The sequence below is a fragment of the Plecotus auritus genome, assembly GCF_963455305.1.
Source record: "Plecotus auritus genome assembly, chromosome: 3".
Classification (NCBI taxonomy): domain Eukaryota; kingdom Metazoa; phylum Chordata; class Mammalia; order Chiroptera; family Vespertilionidae; genus Plecotus; species Plecotus auritus.
In genome coordinates, this window is record NC_137772.1 from 221,584,708 (window position 1) to 221,611,795 (window position 27,088).

The window sequence follows — 27,088 nt, forward strand, 5'->3', positions numbered from 1 at the left end:
TCACATGGGTGAGGTTATTTCATCGTCATGACAGCCCTAGGACACTGGCCTACTTTACAGACGGGGAAACGGAGGCCCCACAGCTGGCCAGGAGCAGAGCCAGGGCTGGAACCTGTGCTTGCACAACCCCGAGTGTGTTGCTCCTCTTCATGACCCCCTTTCTCTCCTTGTAGCATGTAGGCCCCCCAGCCCTTCTCTGCAGGCAGACATGTGAGCAGGAGCTGTGGGCCAGCGGGACACGTGTTCTCAGGGAGGCAGCGGGGGCCAAGGGGGAGGGCCCCAGGTACTTTGGGTGGGGTAGGGCGTTGGAAGAATGAGTAGATCTTTGTGCCACAGTGGCTGTGCGGACCTTCAGTGGGACAGGGGCCAGACCCACACCCTAGGGCCTGAGCGTGGTGACCTTGGGAAGGAACCCAAGGCCTCTCCTGGGATGAGGGTGCAAGGGTGCACACTTCTTGCCTGGGGTGTGGGCTCTGAGGCCTCTCATCAGCTCATCGTCGCCCCCAGCTGGCCCGGGACAGCAGCTGTGTCCTGGGTCTGGGTTGTATGCCGCTTGGCCCCACCTCCTGGGCACCCACCATTAGTTGGCGTTGGCAGTGGCAGGAGAAGCATGCGGCCTTTCCTGGTCACTCGGCACCCTCCACGCACCTGGCTGGACCAGAGAGGGAGAGGGAACCCCGTGGTCAGGCTGCAGCCTTGGCTGCCTTGCCCTCGGCCTGACTGCCCCCCTCTTGGTTGCGGGCTGTGCCCCCGGCAGAGGCTGTTGCGAGTCCAGCTGTTTCTGCATGAGTGGGCCTGGCAGAGGGGGCGTGCTGATCTGCGGGGAGCACCGGACCTCCAGGGGCGGTGCCAGCCAGGAAGCACACCCGCCATCTCCTCCCAGGTCCCCATCTGCCACCAAAGAAGCCCCCTGCCTGGCTGCTGCCCAGCTTCCCTGAGAACAGAGGGTCCTGTCTAGGGGTCCCAGGTGAAAAGGGGTGACGTGGTTGAGTGGCTCTGGCAGTTTGCCCATCAGTCATCCGAATCCTCCTAGCTCCTGACTTTAAATGCCATCCAGCCCGGCTGGTGTGGCTCAGCGGTTGAGTGTCAACCTATGAACGAGGAGGTCACGGTTCAATTCCCGGTCAGGGCACATGCCCAGGTTGCGGGCTCAATCCCCAGTGTGGGGCGTGCAGGAGGCAGCTGATCAATGATTCTCTCTCACCACTGATGTTTCTATTCCTTTCTCCCTCTCCCTTCCTCTCTGAAATCAATAAAAAATATTTAAAAGTAAAATAAATGCCATCCAGAGACATTCTCTACCCTGGTGCCACCCACATGACACTCCATACTCTCTCTCTTCTTGGCTGGAGGAAGCAGAGCCCTCAACCACACGCATGGGGTTGCCTGCAGACTGCCCCCCATAAAAGCCCACCTGGCTCCTACGCTAGGCGAAAGGCCAGAAAAGTCACTAGGAGAGCAGAAACAAGTAAGCTCCAGGAGGGCTTCATGGCTTACTGGGGGTGGGAATCAGAGAAGACTGCCTGGAGGAGGAGGACTTGGCTAGGGGAAGATGTGCAGGGAGATGAGTGGTCTGAAGATGGTGGCAGGTCTTGAAGGCAGCCTCTGTGTTTCTGTCTCTGTGTCTCTTTTTCTCTATCTCTGTTCTGTCTCCATGTTTCTCTGTCTCTGTTCACTTCATTTTTCTCTGTCTTTTTGTTTCTCCTCTCTCTGCCTCCATCTCCTGTGCCCAGGGCCTTGGCTAATTCCTTGACTGTGGGCATAAAAGGAGGATTAGCCAGGGTCTCACGGGTCCTCCTGGAGTTCCTAATTCCATGGCTTGCTGTCCCTAACGGAAATGATGGATTCGTTCTTAGTCCCTAATTAGCTAATTATGCCTTGGCTCCATGGCTCTGGGACTCCCTGGGCCCCAGGGAGGACAGTGAGCTGGGGCCCAGCTCAGTAGAGGGAGGTGGGGGGGAGGAGGGATCCGGTTGCCATTCAGGGAAGTCAGCCGGGCAGGTTTGCAGGAGCCTTTCAGAATTTTAATATCCTGGAGAACAAGGGACATGTAATTAATTGAGCAAAAAGGCTGGGCCCGGGGGAGCGGCCAGGCAGGGATTGTCTCGAGCTGCTTCCCAGAGACTTTTCTGATCCGGCCCCTCCTCGCAGCCGCTGCCCGGCCCTCTGCGCTCGCCTCTGGCCACGTCCTGGCCTCCAGGATCGCCCCTTCTTGTTTAACCCCAGAGCCCATCCGGGGCTTGGCCTGCTTAGAAATCTGCTGACTGGCCTCCCCCACCAGTCACCTGGCAGAGAGCCCCACACTCCTTAGACCCCCAAGCACAACCTGTGTGCTCCGAATGGTCACACCTCTGTGCGTTTGCCACAAGCTCCCGCCAGGTGGAGGCCCAGCGCATGTCTGCCCCTCCTGGAATGCGCCCAGAGCTGCCCACTCCCTGGGCATGGTCCTTCCACCCCAACACTGTGGTCCCCTGTCCCCCTGCTGCTAGACGGCAAGTTCTGAGGGGGTGAAATGGGACTTGTTCGTCCTCGGACCCGCCATGTGGCCAGCGCGGCACCTGGCACGCAGCGATATTGGTGTTTGGTGGATGAATGAGTGGCGGGACACCAGAAAGGCCTGTGATGACGTACGTGACATTCAGATGGGTTAGAGGGCACTTGTTCTATTTTGTTGCTTCCCTCCTCCCAACACCCCCTGGCTGCCCTTTGGGGGGGTGGATGCAGGGAGTTGGGGTATTGAGCCTCCACTGCCTTTCCCGAGAGAAGGCTGACGGAATTTTGTGGGGAGGGAGCATGGGGCTAGGTATTAATTATTGATTGGAAACCATTCCACATAGAGCTCATGATGCAAATCCCAAATAATTACCCTTGTTAATAACCACCTCAGCATCACCCCTGGAATATATAAAACTCTGGGCAGGGCCACTGTTCTCCTTATCACCATCTCTCCCTCCTTTCCTCTCCAATCTCCCACTCTCCCCATGACTTCCACTTCACGCATTCACAAGCAGTCATTCCACAAATGTTGGCTGAGCCTCTGTTCTGGGCCAGGACCTGCTGGGTTCTGGGAGCACCGAGGTGACTCAGACACAGGCCCCTCCCCGAGAGCTTACAGCCCCGTGGGAGAGCTGGGAAGGTACCCCAGGGCTAGAAGAAGACCAGACGTTGCTGGGGACTTCATGGTTGTGCGGTGTGTACCCTGCACACTGTGCGTGGCAGCCCCAGCCGGGTCAGAGGCGCTGGGGTTGCCCCGAGCAGGAGAGAGAGGGATGAACTCGACTTGGGATGGAATGGGAAATGCTATGGGAAGGCTTCTCAGCGAGAAAGTAGAGCTTCAACTGGGCTGTGGTGGCCAAACAGGGGCTTTCCAGGCAAAGGAGAGACGGAAGAAAGAGAGAGAAAACATGAGTGAAAGCATGGATGTGTGAAATCCCATGGTATGTTTAGGGAACTTCAAATAATTTGGCATTGCATAGGGTGAAGATTGGTGAGAGAGAGAGAGAGAGAGAGAGAGAGAGAGAGAGAGAAAGCGGGAGAGAGAGATGAATCTAGAGAGGTAGGCAGGATCTTGGGGAGGGGGTGTGTGCAATCAAGGGTGACACCAACTTTTGACTCTCTTTGAGGCCACAGGCACTTGTGTGTGAACCTTCTCCTGGAAAAATTCATGGCATCATACCTTCATCTTTTATAGCAATTTCTTAAGGCTCATGGGTTATGAACTCATGAGCCATGGGTTAAGACTCATGAGCCATCTTCAGGGACCTCCCCACAGCTTCCATGGGTGATGGGAGCCTGAGATTTTCATGCATGGTGGTGACAGGTCCAGATTTGTGTTCTAGAGAGTGGCTCTTGTCAGGAATCGCTCCCTCTCTGTCACAGGCTCTGTTTTCCTTGGGCTGGCTTCCACCCCGGCAGGCACTGCCCTCGGGAGGCTAGATGGCCTTAGCAGTTCCAGGCCCAACTCCTCCTCTGCAGAAAGAGAGCATTTTCCCCCTGTAGTTCCAGCTGAAGTCTCAGGGCTGACTCTCATTGGTTCTGGCTGGGGTCACATGCCCACCCTGGACCAACCCCTGGGGCTGGGGGAACAGAAAATGCTGATTGGCCAGGCCTAGGCCATGGGATCTCTCTAGGGAGAGCAGGTCAATTTCACAGGTAGGGGGTGGCCTGCGGGTGGGGGAGATGAGCCTGTGGAGAGAGAAAAGGCATGGAGGGTATGGATGGGTCAGCCCAGGAAGGAGGGAGGCAGAAGGGAAGAATGGGGAGACAGACGTGAAAAGGAAGTGTGTGGGGTGGGGCTGGAGCTGCTGTGTTCTCCATTTTCACTGGGAGGAGGGGCGCGGGTGTGGGAGCCCCAGGGTTTGCTGAAAGGTGGGTGTGCCCTTGAGCAGGAGACCTTTGCAGGGTGGTGGTTGTCTTCTTGGGCCCCTTTGCTGAGAGTCCTTATCCTCCTTGAGGGAAAGGGATTGGTTCAAGGCCCCACAGACCAGCAGGGAAGGATTTGAACCAGGCTCTCTCTAAATCACAGGCTTTCTCTCCCCACCTCTTGGGTTTCAGGATGTCAGCCCCTCCAGGATGTGACTGACTGCCTCCCCCACGCCTGCCTGACACCCGCCTCAGGTCACCTGGTCGCCCTCCCTGGGGACTCCTGTCTCTATTCCCATTTCCCCGTTTTCTCCTCTTTTTGCTGCTGGCTTGGCTGCCTCGTTGCAGCTGTTTCTCAGGACATCAGGCCAGATCTGAGTCCCTCGCTGGCCATGTCTCTTCTGTAGGTGGCTCTGCCTGGTCCCATCATGCAGTGGGCTGGGCCAGCAGGGTGGCCTGCGCAGGGGACCACTGACTGCCCTAGAGATGAAGGGCATTCAGGCCACACTCATTGGGCACCTGCTGTGCCCGTCCTGGGAGGGTGCTGGGCATAGTGAGATGAGCCAGCCTTGGTCCCAGGCCCTGGGTACTGGAAGGAGTGCAAGGCTTGGAACTTCTAGGTGCCTCTTCTATAAAATAGGGGTAAATTACCAACCTCCCAGGGTGGTCGTGAAGCCGAAGGAGGCCATGTTTGTGCACTGCCCAGAAGAGTGCTTGGCACATAAAAGGCGCTCCACAAATGCCTGCTTATTCACCCACAATCTAGAGGACGTGCGGTGGGGCCCAGAGCCATTTCCATGGCCCCCGGGTGGAGGGGCAATACCGAGGAGAAGGTCTGGGCCGTGTGGCTCCACCTGTCCTCCCACTGCCCCTCTGTCTGTTTCTCGCACCCTGCTCTCCCCGCTCCTCTTCCGGCCCTCTGCTCCCTGTCTGACCACGCTCCACCCTCCCGTGCAGGTATGCGGATCCTGGTGAACCTGCTCCTGGACACGCTGCCCATGCTGGGGAACGTCCTGCTGCTCTGCTTCTTCGTCTTCTTCATCTTCGGCATCATCGGCGTGCAGCTCTGGGCCGGCCTGCTGCGCAACCGCTGCTTCCTGGAGGAGAACTTCACCATGTGAGTGAGGGCCCACCCCAGGCGGCTCCCGGCAGCTTTGCCTGGGGCACCCGCGGTGCTGAGTATTTTAGGGCCAGGAAGGTCTCCCCGCTGAGCACCTGTTCCCAATCCTTATTCCCAGTGGTGCAGAGGGGTGAACGGATGTGCCAAGGTGAGTTGGTGGTGGGCTTCCTCTGAATGGCTGGATGCTAAAAGGAGCGCCGAAGACCTCTGAGCTCTCAAAACTGGTATCACAAAGTCCCCGTCTGAACTAGGCCCTGAGAAGCTCATTCAGCTCCTAGCGACTCTTACTTAACGCACAGCTTTCACTTGGTAACTGGGCATCAGGGCCAACAGAGTGGAAGCAGCAAACTATAGTTGACCCTTGAACAGCACGGGTTTGAACTGCATGGGTCCAGGTAGTTTTTGAGAAATATATTGGAAATTCTTTGGAGATTTGTGACAATTTGAAAAATCTCGCAGATGAACCTTAGGATTTTCTTTTATTTAAAAAAAGAAATTTTCAAATTGACTTTAGAGAGAGAGAGAAGAAGGGAGATGGAGAGAGAGAAACATCAATGTGTGAGAGAAACATTGATCGGTTGCCTCCCGCATAGGCCCCGACCTGGGATCGAACCCACAACTGCTGGGGTATGTGCCCTGACTGGGAATCGAACCCATGTACCTGTGGTACACGGGATGACACTCCAACCAACGGAGCCACACCAGCCAGGGCAGGATTTCCTTAGTAACACTTCCTTTTCTCCAGCTTGCTTTGTTGTTTATGGTGTGAGGTAGGGATCTATCTTTATTATTTTCCAAATGGATAGCAATTGTCCCAAATCCTTTTATTGTTTCGTCCTTCCATTCCCCATGGATGTGAAAAGGCATCTCTGTAACATACTAAGTTCTCTTTTACACCTGGGCTTTCCCCTGTGCACTGTGATGTTCCATGATTCTTTCTGTTCTCGTTACAATATCACTGCATTCATAGTTTGTGTATTGCTGTCTTGCAGGGCTGCACTCCACTCACATTTCTTGTTTTAAAAAATTGTCCTGACTGTTCTCATCCAGATAAATCCTAGAACTATCTGGCCAGGTTCCACAGACAAAATCCTGTTGAGATTTTGATTGGAATTCTGATGAACCACAGATGAACCCAGCAGGAGGCAGGGCAGGGATGTTATCTCTGTTTTACAGATAAGGAAATGGAAATCCAGGGAGGGGAAGTGACCAGTCCAAGGCCCATCAATGGGAAGGGTGGGTCAGTGAATCTCAGCATCTGTTTATTGAGCACCTACTCTGTGCTGACCAAACAGTGTGTGGGGACTAGGGATACTGAGACCCAGTCTTTGTCCTAAAAGAGCCCAGCCTCCCAGGGGAGTTGAGTGCATGTGCCCCAGGAGCAATAGTGGAGGTGTGTGCACGGTACAGTCTGGCCACAGGGGGCCCAGGATCAGTCCTGCTTGATCCTGGGAAGGCTCCCTCAGGGAAGCCTGCTGTGGGGTGGGTGACCCTGGAACTGACCACAGTGGTTTGGGGGGGGGGGTGTGTTTTGTGGCCATGGCAGAGGTAGGGAAAGGTTTCCCAGGCAGAGGGAACAGCATGGGCAAAGGCCTGAGGAAATAGCAGTGACCCCTCCCCTTCTCCTCTTTTGCCCACCATCACCTGTGGACAGACAAGGGGATGTGGCCCTGCCCCCCTACTACCAGCCGGAGGAGGACGACGAGATGCCCTTCATCTGCTCCCTTTCGGGGGACAACGGCATCATGGGCTGCCACGAGATCCCTCCGCTCAAGGAGCAGGGCCGTGAGTGCTGCCTGTCGAAGGATGATGTCTACGACTTCGGGGCGGGGCGCCAGGACCTCAACGCCAGCGGGCTCTGTGTCAACTGGAACCGCTACTACAACGTGTGCCGCACGGGCAGCGCCAACCCCCACAAGGGGGCCATCAACTTCGACAACATCGGCTATGCCTGGATCGTCATCTTCCAGGCGAGACGCCAGCCCCGATGCTGGGGCCTGGGGGCTGGGGATGGGTGGGGTGGGGTGGATTGAGCAGCCTCACCTGGCAGCCAGGGCTCTGTGCTAGGCATTTGCCACTCGTTTCATTGAAATCTGCCTGACTTGCTGGCACATTAGGCTCTGTCCATGCCCACATTATGGACAGAGCGACTGAGGTTCAAAGGAAGGGCTGTAGGACCTTGGCTATATTGCTTGACGTCTCTGTGCCTCAGTTTTCACATCTCTAAAATGGGTAACAGCTCCCCCACCTTGAGTGGCTGAGAAAAATGGGCCTGATGAGGTGAGCAGAGTGGTCAGCCCCATGTGCGAGGAGTGCTCAGTAAGGTCACCTTCCCGCTGTCCTCCGAAGGAAGAAGGGGCAGGAGCAGGAGTGGTGGTGCGAAGCCCCCGAGGAGGGGGTGGGCCTGACTGAGGTGAGGGGCTGCTCTGCTCACTTTGCTCTGGGGAGCAGCAGGACCACAGAATTCAGAGCTTCCAGGTGTGATGTGACCACAGCCCAGCGCTGCATCCTGGGACCCTCCCGCTGGAGAGGGTGGGCGGGCTGCACCTGCTTCCAGGGTGTGGTAGACTGGAAAGGGGGTGGGCTCTGGAGCGACAGGGATCGGACCAAGTCTCTGTTCTACTCCTTGGCTGTGTGATCTTGAGCAAGTGCCCTAACCACTGAACCTCAGTTTCTCACCTGTATAATGAGGATGACGATGGCGGCCCTATATGAGAGGTAATGTGTGTCAAGCGTCCTGGCACACAGTAGGGCCTCTGTCTGGGGCACTGCCTTTGCTGCCTGCCCTTCCTGAGAATCAGCCAGGCTCAGGCTCGCCCTCCCCTCTGCTCTGTCCTGGCTGCAGGTGATCACTCTGGAAGGCTGGGTGGAGATCATGTACTACGTGATGGATGCCCACTCCTTCTACAACTTCATCTATTTTATCCTGCTTATCATAGTAAGTGTCAGAGGATCTGGGGCTCTCCGGGCAAGCTCAAGGACCCACAGACCAGGGGACAGGCTGGGGGTCTTTGGGAGTCCCCGGGGAGCTCCTCAGAGCCAGAAAGACTGGGTGGGAGAGAACGGGGGAGGGGGAGCAATTTTTTAAATGCAGCTCAGCAGCGGGTGATTGAAGGGAGCTGTCAGGGGCGGCACTGGAAGCATCCATCACCTCCGATTGTCTTCATTTCTCATTCTGGCACCTAGTCCACCCCCTGCTCCCGCTCCTGTTCTCTGCCTCGTCGTCCCTGGGAATACATGCTTTCCATTGACCTGAGCCGGTGCAGCCCAGGATGGAAGCTCTCCGGCTCCAGCTTATCCCTCTTGTCCCGGGCTGCTTTCCAAGCAGGCTCTGGAGAGGAGACCGAGCCTGCCGTGACCTGGCGGAGCTCCCCGAGACTCTGGGAGGGTCCCCCCCTTGCAGGCAGCCCTGCCTTGTGGGGGGACCTGGAGACGGAGGAGGCACTCCATCGCCTCACCCCTCTTCCAGGCCAGCCCCACCTGCCTCCCCCCACAGTCTCCCCAGAGAAGCGCATCCTCCGTGTCGTGTCTGACTGCAGCTGCAGCCACCGTCCCCACACAGTCCCCACATGTCCAGGTGGTTCTCTCCTGGGGGAGTGACTGCCGGCTCCCTCTGCTGTGAGCTGGCTTCTATGGCCTCCTGGGGTGGGCGAGGGCACACTGACCCTCTGGGGCAGCACCCCATCCTGGGCTGGTGGGACCTTGACCTGGGGTTCAGGACAAGCTGTCAGGTGACCTGAGACACACCTGCTGTTGGCTGTGCTCCGTGCCTACCTGGGGAGGTTGGGGCCTTGGACCATAGGAGGCCCCACGGGAAAAGGAGGCAGGAGCAGGCTTTGTTGAGAGCCGCCGTTCATTCCCTGGTTGGTTCAGTCTCTCCCCCGCACATTCAGGGAGGCCTGCACTGCACGCGGCCCTGGGCAGAGAGCTGGGGGCTGAGCCGGGGGTCAGACAGGCCCTGCCCAGAGGAGCTCCTAGTCCCATGGGGAAGAGGGGTGCAGCAGACAGCATCTCAGGAACCATGATGGTGGGGCACCCGAGAAGGCTTCAAGCCAGCTCAGAGGAGGGTGGGGGAGTGGGAGGCTTCCCGGAGGAGGTGACACCAGAATTGAGCCTTAAAGGCTCGGGGGTGAGGGAAATGGGGGGTGGGTGTGACGGCCAGAGGGACAGCTTTCTGGGCAGGGGCGTTTACAGAGGCCCTCCTGCAGGGGGGACAGTGATCCACTGGGATTGCTAGCAAAGCCTCGACTTCCAGAGGGAGCCTGAGGGATGCCCCTCCTGAGGGAGTTAGGGCCGATTCTGGGGTCGGTAACCTCTGAGTGACCCAGAGCAGGCCCCTTCACTCCTGAGCTCACAGTGAAATGGGGAACAGGCCAGTCCAGGCAGAGCCTGAGGGACTGTGTGGTCACTTACCCCCTCAACCCTGGCCATGCAGTGCCGCCTGCTTGCTCCGCAGATGAGGAGTGGCAGCCCTGAGAGGTGAGGTGCCTGCCATGCCCGTGAGGAGTCCTCAGACCCAGATCCCCAGGGCTCCCTCTGATTACAAAAGTTCTAAGCTGGTCTTGCTGAGCCTCCCATTTTACAGATGGGGAAATGGAGGTCCAGGGGCAGCAGCTGCAGGGGCAGGCTGGGGAGAAGACGGACAGGTGTGAGCTCCAGAGGGCAGGATCTGAACTCCTCACACAGGCTAGTACGGAGCAGGTCCCCAGGAAATGTGAACGAGTGGGGCATGTTCTTACCTGGGAATTTCCCAGAGTCCTCTCGGCCTGGAAGCTCTCACCTCACGGCCCCAGAACCCCAGCTCCCCAGCCATGCTGTAGGGAAGAGGCGGGAAGGGTGAATCAGTGACGGGTTCAGCCTGCAGGAACTCCTGGTGGGCGGCCTGGAAGAGGATGAAAAGCCACCACCCACTCCCTCACTGGCAGGGCCTGAGCCCACGCAAAGGCTTAGTAAATGCCAGGGAGGGGCCCACCGTCTGGAAACCAGAGCAGGAGGGGCCCCTGGAGCTGAGCCCTGGGACTTGAGGTGGCAAGGATTCTTAGCGCCAATGGGGCAGCTCCCCCCGCCACCCCACCCAAGCCCAGAGAAAGCCACACGAGCGAAACCTCAGGGATGCTTCTCTGCTCTTGTCTGGATACCCAGCTGGGCCAAAGACAAGGTCAGAGAGGGCAGGGCTGGCGTGGGCCTCAGTGCTGAGTCCCCGGTGGGAGGGCAGCGAGGCCAGAGCTGGGGTCCAAGGGGAGCGGGTTTGGAGCAGGTCCCAGGGGAGCCTGGGGAGCTGCCTGGGCCACGGCCGCCTGCGGCCCGGACGTCCTCTTGGAGCAAGGCCTCAGCGCTCTTTTCCTGTCCCTGCCTGTGCTGTGCCTCTCCGTCTCTCCGGGCCCTCCACCCCTCCCTCTGTCTCCCTGTCACTGCGTCTCTGCGTCTCCCCTGCCCTCTGTTCCCATCCTCTCTGAGCCCCTCTCCCTCCCTCCCTCTCTCTCTCTCTCTCTCTCTCTCTCTCTCTCTCTCTCTCTCTCTCTCTCTCTCTGTGTGTGTGTGTGTGTCTCTCCTTCTTCTTGCTCTCTGTGCACCTGCTATCCCTGGTTGTCTGCCCCCCGCTCTGTCCTCGCCCTGTTCTGCCCCGTATCTGCCCCTCCTCCTGTCTCCCTTTCTGCTCTTCCCCTGCCTTCTCACTCACCTCCATCTCTGGGTCCCTGTCTGTCTCCATCTCTGACTCCCTTTCGCCCCACCCTCCCTTCTGCCTTTCCCCACCCTCTGTCCCCTCTGTCCCCTCTGTCCCTGTCCTCTCCTCCCGTTGGTCACAGGTGGGCTCCTTCTTCATGATCAACCTGTGCCTCGTTGTCATAGCGACCCAGTTCTCGGAGACCAAGCAGCGGGAGCACCGGCTGATGCTGGAGCAGCGGCAGCGCTACCTGTCCTCCAGCACGGTGGCCAGCTACGCCGAGCCGGGCGACTGCTATGAGGAGATCTTCCAGTACGTCTGCCACATCCTGCGCAAGGCCAAGCGCCGCGCCCTGGGCTTCTACCAGGCCCTGCAGAGCCGGCGCCAGGCCCTGGGCCCCGGGGGCCCCGCCTCCGCCAAGCCCGCGCCCCACGCCAAGGAGCCCAGGCACTTCAGTAAGTGGTCCTGCCTCCCGTGGCCTCTGTGCCCCGCGTGGGCCTCTGGGGCCTCGGTGGGGGACTCCCACACGGCACAGTTCGCAGACGTGTCTCCCCGTCTCCCCAGCACAAGCAGAGCCGGCCAGTCCAGCAGGTTGAGAACCCAGATCTCCCCTGGGGGCTCCAGCCTGACCCCTCGTTCCCTCCCCCTCTTTCCTGACCACCTGCCAATGCCTGGCCGGGGCTGGCCCTGGGCTCAAGGGACGTAGCCCTGGCCCTGGAGGAATTCCCTCCCCGGTCTGGTTCGCACGTGGACTCAGGCTCCGCCCCTGGGATCCACACTAGAGAGACAGGAATGATTTTCTGTCCTGAGTCGTGTGAAACTCTAAAACCTGCCCACTGCAGTCACCCCGTCGCCCCCGCATGGGTGCCTGCTGCCACCCCATGCTTGCAAGCACACTTGAGCGGTGACGCCTGGCTACCGGGGACAAAGGGGCCAGGCCACCCTGCAAGGGCCTGGCGTGTGGGGACACCAGCCGCTCCGGGATCTGCCCATTTCTTCGCTTGCCTGACTATCACAGGCCCGAGAAGGGGCAGAGCGAGCAGCATTGTCCCCAGAGAGGATGAAGGGGGCGGAGGGCTGGTGAGCTCAGTGCTGCCTCCTCTGAGAGCCTTGAGTGTGGCCTCAGGCACCCACCCTGCCCTCTGTTTGCTTTTCAGAGCTGTGCCCGGGACACAGCGCCCTGGACCCGACGCCCCCCATGCTGATGCAGCCCATCTCTGCCATGCTGGCCTCCGACCCCACCGGCTGCCCCCGCTGCCAGCACAAAGGGGGCCACCGGCCCTCGGGCCTGGGCAGTACCGACTCGGGCCAGGAGGGCTCGGGCTTGGGGGGCTCCGGCGGGGGAGAGGACGAGGCCGATGGGGACGGGGCCCGGAGCAGCGAGGACGGGGCCTCTTCGGGGCTGGGGAAGGAGGACGAGGAGGAGCAGCCAGATGGGGCCGCCCGGCTCTGCGGGGACATGTGGCGGGAGATGCGTGCCAAGCTGCGAGGCATCGTGGACAGCAAGTACTTCAACCGGGGCATCATGATGGCCATCCTGGTCAACACTGTCAGCATGGGCATCGAGCACCACGAGCAGGCCAGTGGGGCGGGTGCCAGGGCAGGGCTGGGCACTGCGGGAGTGGGGGGCGGGCCACCCAGGCCAGCCCCATGTAGCTGGGTGTGTCGAACACCCACGTGTGTCTGTCTCCCCCCTGACCAGGGCTGGATCCAGTTCAGCCATGTGGCCTGGGTGCCCAGCCCAGGGCCAAGCACAGAGGCAGGAGCTCAGGGTGTGAGTGGGTGAATGAGTGCCTGAGTGCAGCAGTTTTGGGGCTCATCTACTTGGGGGGAGACAGGGAGATCGGGTCCCCTCCTCTTCAGCAGCTCAGCAGGACGTCAAGGCACTCACAGCACACCCCCCGTTTATTTTAAACATTTTTTATTGATTCCAGAGAGGAAGGAAGAGGGAGAGAGAGATAGAAACATCAATGATGAGAGGGAATCATTGATCGGCTGCCTCCTGCACACCCCCACTGGGGATCGAGCCCACAACCCAGGCATGTGCCCTTGACTGGAATTGAACCCGGGACCCTTCAGTCCACAGACCAACACTCTATCCACGGAGCCAAACCAGCTAGGGCCACACCCCCTATTAGTCCCTGCAAATCTGACTCCCATTCATGGCTTCTCCATGTGAGCCCTCCTGTCATCCTCCCGGGGCAGCTGGGGTGAGGTTTCTGAGGCTGGGCTCTCCCCTGCCCACACCTTCTGCAGCTCCCCATCGCCCTTGGCACAAAGCACAGACCTTTCCCCTGGCATTCACCTCTCCTCATGCTCTGCCCACAACATACGCGCAGCTGACGGCGTCCTCCTGTCTCTGGTGCCCCACTCACCCCAGCCTCCCCAGCCCCCTGTGAAGGCTGTCACCCATCCATCTCCCTCCTTGGCCACATGGTGTGTCCCAGGCCATCGGGGGTACAGCAGGGGTTCAGAGGTGAGAGGAGTTCAGAGGAGGGGTCCCCAAGGGGGAATAGCACCTGGAAGAGAGATGGCTCCCACGAGGTGGCAGGGACACGGGGAGCTTGAGGAAGCTGTGTAGGGACATAGGATGGAGGGGTGTGAGGGGGGAGAGGTTAGCCCAGATGTCCCCGGTCCATAGTGCCCACAGATGACCACTCCAGCCCTGGCTCCATTTGGAAAAGCATCTATTTCTGGCTCCCAGTGACCCCCGCCCTGGGAGGGCATTTGACAGCTGGGCCTAGGGAGGGATGTCACTGGCCCCAGGTCCCTTGCCAGTCCCGCAGGGTTTAAAACTTGGATGCCGCCGTGGCTTCCCTGCTGCCCTCCTTCCGCGGAGGCCCCGCCTGCCCACTGCACCCCGCGGTGGGCCACACTCTCATTTCCCTCTTCATTAGTTTGCCAAGCGCAGGCCCCATTCCATTTACTTAAATGCGCCCCCCGGGGCTGCCGTGACACTCGGTGCGGAGCTGCTGGGTTGCCAGCCGATCTGGCTTAATTAGAAAGGTCTCGGGAGGCCGGGGAAGGCTCCGCAGGGGAAAGCTGGGGAGAAGGCAGCCGGACCCCTGGCCTGGGGTCCAGCCTTGTGGCCTTTGCCTGGCTCAGGCCTGCGGGGGGCCAGCATTTCGGGAGGAGGCCCCACAGGGAGCAGGAGCTCTGGGTGCTGGTGCTAGTGGGGCAGCACCCAGGGGGCCTGTCACGCAGCCTGGGCACTGTCCCACCAGTGGCTTGCTGGAACCGACTTGCAAGAGCAATTTTCTCACGCAGGAATTTTGCAAGGCCACTGTTAGAAACAGCTGCTGGCTTGAAATTGGCCATGGAGGAAGTGTTTACACCATGGAAGTTGGCGCACGCTACAATCAGGGTTGTTCTTCAGAGGCCTCTTTGCCAGTATAATACCGGTCCCTGTCTTCTCAGTGGTCCCCTCCAGGGCAACACAGCAGCTGGGGCTGCTCTGTGCTCTGGGTTCAATCTCTCCCTCTACCTGTTGGGCTCCAGACTCAGGCCGGGCCAGGGTCCCTGCCCAAACCTCTGCCTCTGCCATATCCTGCCTGAGCAAGCTTTCTAGCCTCGGATATGGTGGAGCCTCTTCTTCCTGGCACTGAAGGCACCCCGTGGGCCCCCATCAGGCCGGGAGAAGCTGTTCTCACTGGCAAGTCACCTGCCCCTCCATAGGGTCTGCCTCGGTCTCTCCCCTTTCCCTCATGGGGATCAGCTCCCATTAACTGAGCACCTACTACGTGGCAGGCCCGGAGTCTGTGTGGTGCAGAGTCCTCACAACCTCCTCATAGAGTGGCTGGGAGGGTGAATTGCATTAGGAAGCCTGGCACATAGTAGGTGCTTGCGAGTTAGGAATTGTTTCTGAATCTTTTCTTGGAGACTTACACCACCACTTTTGGGGTGAGTTTACCATCTGCTGTCTGGAACCTCAAAAATTAATGAAAGGAAAAGTGAGGGGGAGGGAAAAATTTTAAAATGCTCTTTTTAAAGCAGCTCTGAGTGGCAGCCATTGTTCGGCAGAGCTCTGCGCGGGGGTATTTTTGCTCCCTCTTCCGACTCCCAGACATTGCTCAGTGGGAAGCGGTCCGCCCTGTGTTTATTTTGAGCTGCCCTGTCTGAGTGGCGCCTGCAGAGAGAGGTGGCCCAGGGCCTGAAGGAGGCAGGGAGGGAGGGAAGGGGAGAAGGCAGGTGAGCACAGCCCCTCCTGTAGGGGTGTGACCTTGAGGGGAGGCATTCTCGGGGTGCCGCCACACTGCGGCTGCCCACTCTGCTGGCAGGGACCTTGGTGTGGCCGCCACGGAGGCAGGTGGTGAGGGGGCGCAGAGCCTGGGCACTGCTTCCCTGCTCCATCTGTAAAGGGGGGGGGCTGCCGCCGCTCTGGTCACAGCACCCAAATGAGAGGTGAGATCACAGGTACCCGTGGCCTTTAGGTGGCCACTGCTGCCCAGATCACCGGCCTGGGAGAGAGACAGGTGAAAGGGAGTGTCAGCCGGGCCGGGGGCTCTTGTGACCCACGAGGCGGTCAGATGGTGCCGAAGTCTACCCTTCCCTCCCCACTACCATCCTGGGAGGAGGGTGGGCCAGACTCTCCATAACGGAGGCTGAGTGACAAGCATGTGGGTGGGGTCAGCTTGGACACCAGAGCCTCCATCGTCACCTGCTGTCAGGATTGGTCACATCTCTTCCCCGGGTGACCCTCACGGCAGCCCTGGGCGGTAGGCAGAGTGGGCGTCTTATCCCCACTGGGCAGATGGGGAAACTGAGGCTCAGAGAGGGGGGATGGCTTGCCCAGGTGACGGTGAGCAAGTGTCAGAGCTGGCGCTGGGGTTCTGAGGTTGCATTGGAGGTTCCACTAAGGGGACAGGAGGGGATGGGGAGACACCCCCTTCCCCCTCCCCCGGCAGTCACCTGTCTAGGCCAGGGACCCCTCCTGAGCTGGGCTAGACTGTCTTGGGGTTGGAGGATGGTCACCAAGCTGGACAACAGGAAACAGAGGGTGGGGCTGAATGGGCAGAGGACAGGCATACAGGGAGCCTCCTGGGCAGGGGTGACCCAGCCTGGGGGTGTCCACTGGCCCCAGCTCCCGGGGGACTGCATGCGAGGCCTCCAGCTCAGCGAGTGGCTCAAAGCAGGTTTTATTCTCCCTTCAGCAGCCCCCAAGTCACTGCCGTCCCAGGTGTGGGGTGACCCTGGGAAGATGAGGATGGGGTGCTTAGTGCCCAACAGTCCAGCTCTGTGGTGGCCTGGGGGAGGGCGGCACCAACAGGGCTGCACCAACAAGGCTTCTCCGAGTCAGTGATACTGGAGATGGAGCCTGAAGGGTGACTAGGGTCCATCAGCGAGGCCGGAGAGGGGCAGGAGCAGGGACCAGGGCCACAGGCTCCCCCAAAGAGCCCAGAGTCCTCGGGAGGATGCGCACACGGGGCGGCAGACAGCCCAGGCAGCGGGGAGCTGCCCGCCCTGGAGGGCTTTGAGGCTTTACCCTTCGGGTGGTGGGGAACCGTGGGAGGCTTGGAAGCCGGGCAGTGACATGTCTGTGCTGAACCGGACCCTCAAGTCAGGAAAGTGGGGCAGGTGAAGGGGTGTGGACCACAGGGAGGCTGTGGGCGCAGGGAGGAGACCTGGGTTTGAGATCCGATTCCACTACTGGCTGGCCACGGTCCTGAGCCGTCACCTCTTCTCTCTGAGCCTCGGGTTTCCTGTCTGTAAAATGGGGACACCATCGGGTGATGCTTGAGGCTTAGATGAGGTTATTCAGGGAAAGTGCTTAGCACCGCCTGGCTTGTGGGAGGCATTAATACCAGCTGCCATTACTATCATGGGGATGGCCTGGGCCCCGGGCTCCTGGGGGCAGTTTAGACGCCTGCCCAGCGGGTCCTTTATCTGCCTCTGCAGGAATGGCCAGAGGCGGGGCTGTCTGGTGCCTCCCACGCCTGGCATTGGCGGCCCAGGATGAGCTGGCCCTGCCCCTGCCCCCTCTCCTGCTTCTGGACTCCCCTCCAGCTTGCATTCCCTCCGTACCTGCCCTCTACCCTCCTGCCTCTGGCTCAACCTGGTCTTTCTGCCCGTTGGCACCTCTTGTTCCACTGGGTGGTTCTTTGCCATCTCTGCCGCTTCTCCGCGGCCTCTGTCTGTCTGTCTGCCCTGCCTGCTCTCTCGCTGACTCCCACGGTATCAGGATCCTGGTCCATTATGTTTTGATCTGTGTTTTTCTGTCTTGTCTCTCCACACCCTGCCTTTGCCTCTCACTCCCCATGCCTCTATTTGTCTGTCTGTCCGTCTCTCTCTGCCCGTCTCTCTCATGGCTGCTCCCGTTTCTCCTTACACAGCCCAATTGGTCTCACTCCCTGTGTCTACGTTCGTCTGTCAGTCTGTCTGTCTCTCCCACTCACTGTCTCTCCCCCAGAGAAAGGCTTGCAGGAGTGATGGATGGTGCGCCAGGGAAAGATTAACAGGTGTGCACCTGACTGGAGAAACAGCTGTTGCCAGGGAGTGGGGGAGCGAGTGGGTGACCTTTCCGGGAGCGGCGGCTCTGCCATCAATTGCGGGCGGAGCGCGCGTGCGGCGCGTGGGGCTCAGAGCGGGGTGATGTGCAATTATGGGCTGTCAGCGTCCACATTTTTCATCTCCGAATGTCGAGTGTCGTTTGGCCTGCGGGGAAATTGGTGGCTCCGAGCAGCATCTGGGCCCCGACTTAGCCCTGATGCCGGGCCCCAGCCCTCCCCACCGAGGGCCCCGCGCAGGTCCCACTCCCCGCCCGGGACCATTTTGTGAGTCACATGTAATTACAGACGGGAGTGGGGCTTTCTCCTCCCATCGGGGCTAGAGCGGAGCTGGCAGTTTTATTATATTTCCCAGGCACCAGGCGGGAAGCAGATGGTTGGTTTTTCTTTTTTCCCTTCTCCTTTTAACCCAAATGGAATTAAAGTCAGGCCTCTTAGGTGTCTAGTTGCCAGGTAGAGGGGCTGGGCTGGGGCGGGCGGTGCTGATGGCTGGCAGCCCCGCACCCTCCGGCCTTGACCCTGGCTGGTCCTTTGGCCTGGATGCCTTCTCTTGTCCCTGCCACCCGCTCCTCTCGGCTCTGAGGCCTCAGCTGAGGTGTCCCTTCCTCCAGGAAGCTGCTCCTGATTCCAGGATCCCCGTTCCCCAAACCACCCTCATCGCTCCTGGTTTAGCCCCTGCTGGCTGGTTTTTTAGTTAACTTGCGTGTCGGGGCTTTGCCACCAGAACCCGCACTTCCCAGGGCAGGAAGAACGTCCCGACTCACTCCACAGGCCACCCGGGTGACACAGGCCAGCACCTGGGCGGCTCACGGACCTGTGGAATGCGTGCGTGCGCGAGTGCAGGAGGGATGCGTGGAGGAGGGAATGGATGAGTCAGGTGGGGTCTGTGTGTAACAGGAGAGCAGTTTGGGGTCCGACTTGGTGCAGTGCCTGGCTCGGCCACATCCTCGCTGGGTGATGCTGAGCAAGTCCCATCACTTCTCCGAGCCTCCGAGCCGTCTCACCCGTGAAATGGAGCCGCCTCCCATGGCCTCCAGGTTGCCTGAGGTATCAGTCGTTGTGCTGGGTGTCCAGCTCAGCATGGGCGTGCTCAGGCCTGTCAAGTGGTCCTTCCCTTGTCTGTGATTCAGGCGGGAGCAGCCTGGCTCCGTGGTGAGCAGAAACTGGCCTCCTCTCAACCTGCTTCCCCGTCTGCAAAATGCGTTGCCTTCCATTTTTCGCTCTGCATTGTGTGGCCTCAGACCGGCTTCTGAGCCCGTTTCTTCCTTTGTACCGTGGGTATCGCAATGCCTCTCTCCAGGTATAGCTAGAGCACCATTTCCAAATTTGTGGAAGGTCAGCCCCGAGGGGTCCCACCCTCTCAGTGGACCTCTCAGGATCCGGGCAGCAGAACTGCTAAGTCTTCAAGGCCACGGTGTAGAGGGGAGATGGAGCGCCAGCGAGGACACTGACCTTCCGGGCCACGCAGCCAGGGTGGCAGAGCCAGGCCTTGCCCCTTCCTGGGGGGTGGGGGGAGGGCAGTCCTAGAGCCAGTGGGCTTCCATAGGGGACCCATGGCTGCCTCTGCCTGACGGGGTTCCTGTCCCTGCCCAACGCCCACAGCCCGAGGAGCTGACCAACATCCTGGAGATCTGCAACGTGGTCTTCACCAGCATGTTCGCCCTGGAGATGCTCCTGAAGCTGGCCGCCTTCGGGCTCTTCGATTACCTACGCAACCCCTACAACATCTTCGACAGCATCATCGTCATCATCAGGTGCCCCGCCCCTCCTCCCCAGGCCGTGGGCCGGAGGCAGAGGAGGGAAGAGGGCTTGGCCCAGCCTGTAAAGGAAGCGCCTAGGATCAAAGGAAGCCAATTACACTGCGATACAGTTAACACAAATATTTAAAAATGTGTGATTTAGCCATATACGTGCTTCTGGATTAATGCATTGAGTGGTGAGATCTAGCAGCGGGTCTGTGACTACCAGCATCCCAGAGAAGGGAGGGGCATAAACTCCACTCGAAAGTATCTGCACCCACCGTCCTGGGATGTAAAAACAGCGATTCCCATTGACCGCGAGGCCGCAGGAGCTGCTAATTCTCTGTATTTTGTTGTTTCCATTCAAACTCAAAAGAAAGTTAAATCTCAAAAAGAGCTCAGCGACCTTTGTGGACCCCTGAATTCTGTCCCTAGACATCTTGGGGGAGGGTCCATGGACTCCAGGTTAACAGCCCCCAACTTAGGGTGCCTGGAGCAGCAATGACCTTGACATACTGTTGGTTGGACGAATGAATGAATGAATGAATGAATGAATCTCTCCATCTCTTTCTTTGCCCTGCTCTCCTCCTGCCTCCCTCCCTTCCCCGCCCCTGCGTGACGCCTCCCTGTGCAGCATCTGGGAGATCGTGGGGCAGGCGGACGGCGGGCTGTCGGTGCTGCGGACCTTCCGGCTGCTGCGGGTGCTGAAGCTGGTGCGCTTCATGCCGGCGCTGCGGCGCCAGCTCGTGGTGCTCATGAAGACCATGGACAACGTGGCCACCTTCTGCATGCTGCTCATGCTCTTCATCTTCATCTTCAGGTGAGCCTGCCACCCTGGGGCCCACACCTGCCGGGGCTAAGGTAGGAGCCTGGCTGGTTGCGTTCTCAGGCCACACCCTGGACCTGGGTGTGAACCTGCCTCCATCCCTTAATCCCTGGTGGCTCTGGGCGTGTACTTCCCCTTTGAGTCTCAGTGTTCACTTCTGTAAAATGGGACCACTGTGGCTCCCTCCCATCTCACCGGGTTGTTTAGGGAATGACGCAGGTGGATGGGCAAGAGCTGGGTGTGTGAGTCCCCTGAGCCACCTCCCTCCCCCCAGCATTCTTGGGATGCACATCTTTGGCTGCAAGTTCAGCCTCCGCACAGACACGGGAGATACCATCCCCGACAGGAAGAACTTCGACTCCCTGCTGTGGGCCATCGTCACGGTGTTCCAGGTGAGCACATGTCCACACGGGACAGGGGGCGCGGTTTCACCCAGGATCGCTTTTACTTGGTGCCACCAGCCTCGGGGAATCCAGAGAAGCGTGGGGCCTGACAAGGAGGTCCCTCAACTCCGGCTTCGTGGGCCGGTTTGGGGTGTGTGGCCAGGCAGGCTTAGGACAGGCTCTGGGAGCCGGGCTGCCCGCCCAGTGCCCCTCCCTGCCCCCTCCGCTCCAACCCCGAGACTTTGGGCACGTTAGGCATCTTCCCTCAGACGGTTCCTCCCCTGTAACGTGGACATGGTTGAATGAGAATGTATCCACAGCTCAGGGGCAGAAGGAGCAGGGAGGAGGGGGGTGGGCTTGTGCTGGGGGGCAGGTGGGTCGCATGAGCGGGATGGAGGAGGGGGTTGTGGGAGCAGCTGGGAGGGAGCACCGCTCAGTGGGGAGTGAGTGTCAGGGCAGGAGGGTGTGATACAGGCTTGCGGGTGTGGGCAAGCTGGGAGCACAGGGGAGCGGTGTGTGTGTGTTGGGGGGGCGGGCGGGGGAGAGTCTGGGGCTCTGCCAGGTGGGCACGCCCCAGCTAGAGCGGTGATACTCGAGGTCCCTGGGTGTGCCTGAGCACCTGTGAGAGGAGGCTGCAGGGGTGCGTGGGCTGCCGTGTGCCTGTAGCTACCCCACCCAGTGGGCTCCCCTGCCCTTGGGCTGGGCTGGGGCTGAGGATGTTCTTGTACTGAGCTGCGTGCTCCTCCCCACACAGATCCTCACCCAGGAGGACTGGAACGTCGTCCTCTACAACGGCATGGCCTCCACCTCCCCCTGGGCCTCCCTCTACTTTGTTGCCCTCATGACCTTCGGCAACTACGTGCTCTTCAACCTGCTGGTGGCCATCCTGGTGGAGGGCTTCCAGGCGGAGGTGACTGTGACCGTGGTGGAGGAAGCACCTCCACGGGGCCTGCAGGAGACTGGGTGAGGGGAGGGGGTCTGGACGGGGGAGGGCTGCAATTCAAACATCTAGCAGGCGAGTCTCCAGAAGAGGGGGGTCACCAATGAGGTAGTGAGCCTCCCATCACAGGAAGCATGCAAATGGAGGCAGCATCTAGGGTCCCTGCGTCCCCCCCGGGGTGTAAGACTAGGCCTCTCCATCTCTGAGATTCTAAAGCCTCCAGGACCGGGTTCTGGATCCTGCTTCCTCCCTCCGCCGAGGCTTCGGGAAACTTGCAGTCAGGCAGACATGGGTTTGTGGCTAGGCCCTCATTAGCTTCTCACTTCCCTTTCCTGAACCTCAATTTCCACATTTGTAAAACGGGGTGGGGTAGGGGGGAGCCCATTGAAAAGTTCACGAGGGAGGGAAGGGTTGAGCTGGCATGCATTCCAATGTGAGGGTCCGTCTCCCAGGGTGACGCCAATCGCTCCTACTCGGACGAGGACCAGAGTTTATCCAACGCAGAGGAGTTTGACAAGCTGCAGGAGGGCCTGGACAGCATCGGAGGTAAACAGGCCTCTCCTTGTCACCTAGGGGGCCAGGACCACTCCCCAGAGATCCAGGTGGGCCAGGGCCACAGCCCAGGTTTCCCCTCAAACCCAGGCTCTGTGACTGCTAATTTCTGTGGTTTGTTGTTCACATTTATCATGGAAAGAAATGCTAAATCTCAAAAAGTCAGTGGCCAGCCCTAGCCGGTTTGGCTCAGTGGATAGAGCGTCGACCTGCGGACTGAAGGGTCCTGGGTTCGATTCCAGATAAGGGCACATGCCCGGGTTGCGGGCTCGATCCCCAGTGGGGGTCATGCAGGAGGCAGCCAATCAATGATTCTCTCTCATCATTGATGTTTCTTTCTCTCTCCCTCTCCCTTCCTCTCTGAAATCAATAAATATATATATGTTTTAAAAAAAGTCAGTGGCCTGTTGAGAAGAGCTTTGGGCCTCAGGAGGCCTGGGTTTTGGTCCTGTTTGGCACACTGGGCAGCTTGGAGCAAACCTCCCCAACCCATGCCATGTCCTTGGTAACGGGGCTGGGTGGTCTCTGCCTTGCTTTCCACAGCGGGCATGGCAGGGAGGTTCTGCCATGCTGGGTGGACCTCAGTGGTTGCCCTGAACACAGAAGGGTTTCACTTGCCCAAAAAATAAGCTGAGAAAATGAAAATAAAAACAAAAAACAAACAAACAAACAAAAAAACTCCCCAAAATAAGCTGAGAGCCCTGAAGGCGGGGCAGAGGGGAGGCACATGTGGTGGGGTCCAACCTGGAAGACTTCCTGGAGGAGGAGGTCTCCCCAGAAAAACTCTCCATTTCTGTTTATCGTCCACGTCTGTTTCTTTGTCTCATGGCTTCTTTTGCTCTTGTTCTGGCTTTCTGTCTGCCCTTCCCTCTGTTTCCATCTCACCCCTCCAGATCCCAAGCTTTACCCAATTCCTCTGACTCCCAATGGGCACCTGGACCTCAGTCTTCCTCTGTGTGGACATCTGGGCCCTGCTGGGACTGCGGCACCTGCCCGCCTGTCGCTGCAGCCGGACCCTATGCTGGTGGCCCTGGGCTCCCGCAAGAGCAGTGTCATGTCACTGGGGAGGGTGAGCTACGACCAGCGCTCCCTGGTGAGTCCTGTGGGGGTCTCTGATGGCTGCTCCCTGCGGGGTGGGCTGAGGGACCCTGGGGAGAAGCGCCTTCCAACTGGTACCCAGGCCTAGAGCACCGAGTGTCCAGCCAGACCAGGCAGGGATTATCTCTGTTGCATTTCTGGGTTCCCAGTGCCAGAGTGGGACCAGATAGCAAGGAATGAATCAATGAATGAATGAATGAATGAATGAATGGAATGGGGCCAGTGGGTCTGGTGTGGAGAATGGGATTTTATCTTGGCGCCAATGTGTAGGGTAAAGAGCTGAGCTTGGGGGCAGGCAGATCCCACCAGTAAGGTACAGCCCTCTCTGAGCCTCTGTTTCCTTGCCTGTAAGGAGGAAAATGGCCCTAGCTTGCTGTACCTTCCTCAAAGGAAATGAGGCGGCAGGAGGAGATGAAGGCACACTGCGGACGAGCCCGCAGGGCCATGGATGCGGGGGAGTGCGAGGCTGGGTGGGAGAGGGCCTCTGGAGTCCAGGTGGTTCTGCCACCCACTGGCCAGGCCAGTGGCCCTTTTAGGGCCTCAGTCACAACTGTGGGGCTGACCAGCGCCCCGGCTTCTCCCAGTCCAGCTCCAGAAGCTCCTACTATGGGCCGTGGGGCCGCAGCGGGGCCTGGGCCAGCCGCCGCTCCAGCTGGAACAGCCTCAAGCACAAGCCGCTGTCTGCGGAGCATGAGTCCTTGCTGTCCACGGAGCGCAGCGGGGCCCGGGCCTGCGAGGGCGCCCGGGACGAAGGGCCGCCACGGGCCGTGCCCCTGCACACCCCGCATGTCTACCATGCACATCATGGTCCTCACTCGACCCACCGCCACCACCTCCACCACCACCACCACCACCGCCGGACGCTGTCCCTGGACACCCGAGACTCGGTGGACCTGGCCGAGCTGGGACCCCCTGTGGGCACCCACCCCCGGGCGGCCTGGAGGGCAGCGGGCCTGGGCCCTGGGCATGAGGACTGCAATGGCAGGATGCCCCACATCGCCAAGGAGGTCTTCACGCAGATGGGTGACCGCCGGGACCACGGGGAGGATGAAGAGGAGGTCGACTACGTGAGTTGGCGGGACTGAGGGGCCAGGGCCAGGAGAAGGTCCACAAGACAGAAAGAGGAGGGGCCAAGGGGCGGGGTCAGGGCTTCAGGCGGGTGAGCGGGAGGTGCCCACAGCTGAGTTGGGCCCACCCCTGGGAGAGAAGCCCTCCCCGCTGCCATGGGAGGGGTGTGGGTTCTGATCTTGCTGGGAGAGTTCAGAGGTCACCTGGAGACCCCAGTTTGCTGGATGGCTGGAGAGGGCAGAGATGGGCAGCTCTGGGCAGTGCTGACCAGTCCGCACCCCTCCTCTCCTTGCCAGACTCTGTGTTTCCGGGTGCGCAAGATGATTGACGTGTACAAGCCTGACTGGTGCGAGATCCGCGAGGACTGGTCTGTCTACCTCTTCTCCCCTGAGAACAGGTGGGCCGGGCCAGGCTTGGGGAGGTTGGACTAGGGGGTGAAAGGTCTGGGAGGGAGAGATTCCTACAGAGCACGTAGGGCCGTGGAGGGGGGTGCCTGTTCCTCAGAGGGCCCTGCTGCCCCTGTGTAGAGGGGCCCGGGGCAGGCGGAGTGTTTGGATGGGGACTTTCGTCTAGGCCAGCCCTGTGCCGGCACCAGGGTGGGCAGATGCTCAAGTAGCCGGCGCTCCCATCGGGAGGGCATCCGGCTTCCTGCAGGAGAGGCCTGTGCAGCGGCATCTGTGGGTGGAGCAGGGTTGTGAAGAGGTGGAGGCTGGACCAGGCGGAGGGAGCAGCCCGAGGGAAGGTCTGGGCAGAAGCTTGGGGTATCAGGCAAGGTGTGTCGGCGTGGCGGAGGGCAGGGCGAGGGATTCGGGCGAGTGTTTGGAAAGCCTGGAGTGCCAGGGCAAGGAGGGTGCCCTTCGCCCTGAGGCTGTGGGCGTTGCCGTGGGTGTGTGGTCGGGAGGCGGCTCCAGGTGGGCGCCCTGAGCAGATGTAAGCGGCCACCTGTTGGGTGGGCGGAGAAAAGAAGGGTCAGCGTCCTCTAGGGCAGTGGTCGGCAAACTCATTAGTCAACAGAGCCAAATACCAACAGTACAACGATGGAAATTTCTTTTGAGAGCCAAATTTTTTAAACTGAAACTTCTTCTAACGCCACTTCTTCAAAATAGACTTGCCCAGGCCGTGGTATTTTGTGGAAGAGCCACACTCAAGGGGCCAAAGAGCCGCATGTGGCTCGCAAGCCGCAGTTTGCCGACCATGGCTCCCAGGGGTCCTCAAACTTTTTAAACAGGGGGCCAGTTCACTGTCCCTCAGACCATTGGAGGGCCGGACTATAGTTTAAAAAAAAAACTATGAACAAATTCCGATGCGCACTGCGGGCCCTAGTCGGCTGCTAAGCAGGACAGGCAGCGGCACCCGGCGGGCCGGATAAATGTCCTCGGCGGGCCGCATGTGGCCCGCGGGCCGTAGTTTGAGGACGCCTGCTCTAGGCCATCCCTAGGCCTCAGCCCTTTGCCTTCCTCCCGCTGGGGTGAGGGGCAAACTGACACTCACGGCCCCTGCCCGCTCTGCTCAGGTTCCGGGTCCTGTGCCAGACCATCATCGCCCATAAGCTCTTTGACTACGTCGTCCTGGCCTTCATCTTTCTCAACTGCATCACCATCGCCCTGGAGCGGCCCCAGATTGAGGCCGGCAGCACCGTGAGTGGCCGGGGCCTTCGGGCAGGGCTGGGGCCAGGCAAGGGGCGGGCCATGGGGCCTGCTATGGGGCAGGGTGCAGGGCCGGGGGGGTGGGGGGGCTAGGAATGCTCAGCAAGGTGGATATCGATACTGCGGAGGGTGTGGCAGGGAGCTTGTCTCTGGGGAGGGGCATCTCCTTGGACTGCGAAGTGGCCTCCCCTGGATGCCCGTTGGCCAGAGGCAGAGGGGACCGGGCAGTCCTGGGAGCCCCAGGCCCATGGTATCTCCTGCTCTTTCAGGAACGCATATTCCTCACCGTGTCCAACTACATCTTCACAGCCATCTTCGTGGGCGAGATGACACTAAAGGTAGCCCCCGTCTTCACCTGGGACCTCTCCCACCCCCAGTGGCCCGCCCTCCCCCAGCTGTCACTCACCTGCTGGTCAGCAACATTCCATAGGGGCCCCAGAGAACCACCCCCGCTTGGTACCAGCTCTGGGCTAGTGTGATGGGGTGGGGGGGGGGGCAGGGGGCAGCCACATCCTGCTCTCCAGGCGTCACAACCGGCCAGAAAGGCAAATGCAGGGAAATGTCTACAGTGCAATGGGGGTACCTGCTGGAGGTGGGGGCCACTCCAGATCGCGCAGCTTGGAATTGGGTTTGCAGAGGTGAGGGGAGAGCGGACCAGAACAGGCTGTGGGGCTGCTTCATGCGCCCAGACCTTCCAGGTCCTGCCTACCACCCACTTCTGGGGCGTGTGACCCTGCAGCTCCACCGCACCGGCCTGCCTCTCCCCTCAGCCCGTCTCTCTGGCTGAGTCAGATGACCTGGCCCGTTGCCCCGCCAGGTGGTCTCGCTGGGCCTGTACTTCGGGGAGCAGGCGTACCTGCGCAGCAGCTGGAACGTGCTGGACGGCTTTCTGGTCTTCGTGTCCATCATCGACATCGTGGTTTCCCTGGCCTCAGCCGGTGGAGCCAAGATCTTGGGGGTCCTCCGGGTCCTGCGGCTCTTGCGCACCCTACGACCCTTGCGGTGAGGAGTTCTCCGTGTTTGGGGACGGGCCTGGGGTCTGCGTGGGCCACTCGCTCCTGCCCTCCCTACCCACTAGTCCTCTGCTATCATGTGCCCAGCACTAGCTGAGCAGGGCCAGGCACCAGGCTGAGGGCGCATGCGTGTGTGTGTGTGTGTGTGTGTGTGTGTGTGTGTGTGTGTGTAC

The 27,088-nt window shown here is 59.9% G+C and overlaps 1 protein-coding gene across 3 annotated transcripts in view; it reads left to right on the forward strand.

Annotated features, from left to right (window-relative positions):
* The window catches only part of CACNA1I (calcium voltage-gated channel subunit alpha1 I), a 99,059-nt gene that overhangs the window by 48,974 nt on the left and 22,997 nt on the right, over positions 1 to 27,088 (forward strand). For all 3 annotated transcript variants that reach the window (XM_080661737.1, XM_080661738.1, XM_080661739.1), the window contains exons 6-21: positions 5,320 to 5,479; positions 7,137 to 7,452; positions 8,328 to 8,420; positions 11,290 to 11,602; positions 12,305 to 12,726; positions 19,253 to 19,404; positions 20,024 to 20,209; positions 20,490 to 20,607; positions 21,353 to 21,508; positions 21,991 to 22,084; positions 22,984 to 23,183; positions 23,773 to 24,255; positions 24,553 to 24,653; positions 25,770 to 25,893; positions 26,172 to 26,240; positions 26,720 to 26,904. In XM_080661737.1, the coding sequence (XP_080517863.1) occupies positions 5,320 to 5,479; positions 7,137 to 7,452; positions 8,328 to 8,420; positions 11,290 to 11,602; positions 12,305 to 12,726; positions 19,253 to 19,404; positions 20,024 to 20,209; positions 20,490 to 20,607; positions 21,353 to 21,508; positions 21,991 to 22,084; positions 22,984 to 23,183; positions 23,773 to 24,255; positions 24,553 to 24,653; positions 25,770 to 25,893; positions 26,172 to 26,240; positions 26,720 to 26,904 (3,172 nt within the window). The remainder of the gene's footprint in view (positions 1 to 5,319; positions 5,480 to 7,136; positions 7,453 to 8,327; positions 8,421 to 11,289; positions 11,603 to 12,304; positions 12,727 to 19,252; positions 19,405 to 20,023; positions 20,210 to 20,489; positions 20,608 to 21,352; positions 21,509 to 21,990; positions 22,085 to 22,983; positions 23,184 to 23,772; positions 24,256 to 24,552; positions 24,654 to 25,769; positions 25,894 to 26,171; positions 26,241 to 26,719; positions 26,905 to 27,088) is intronic.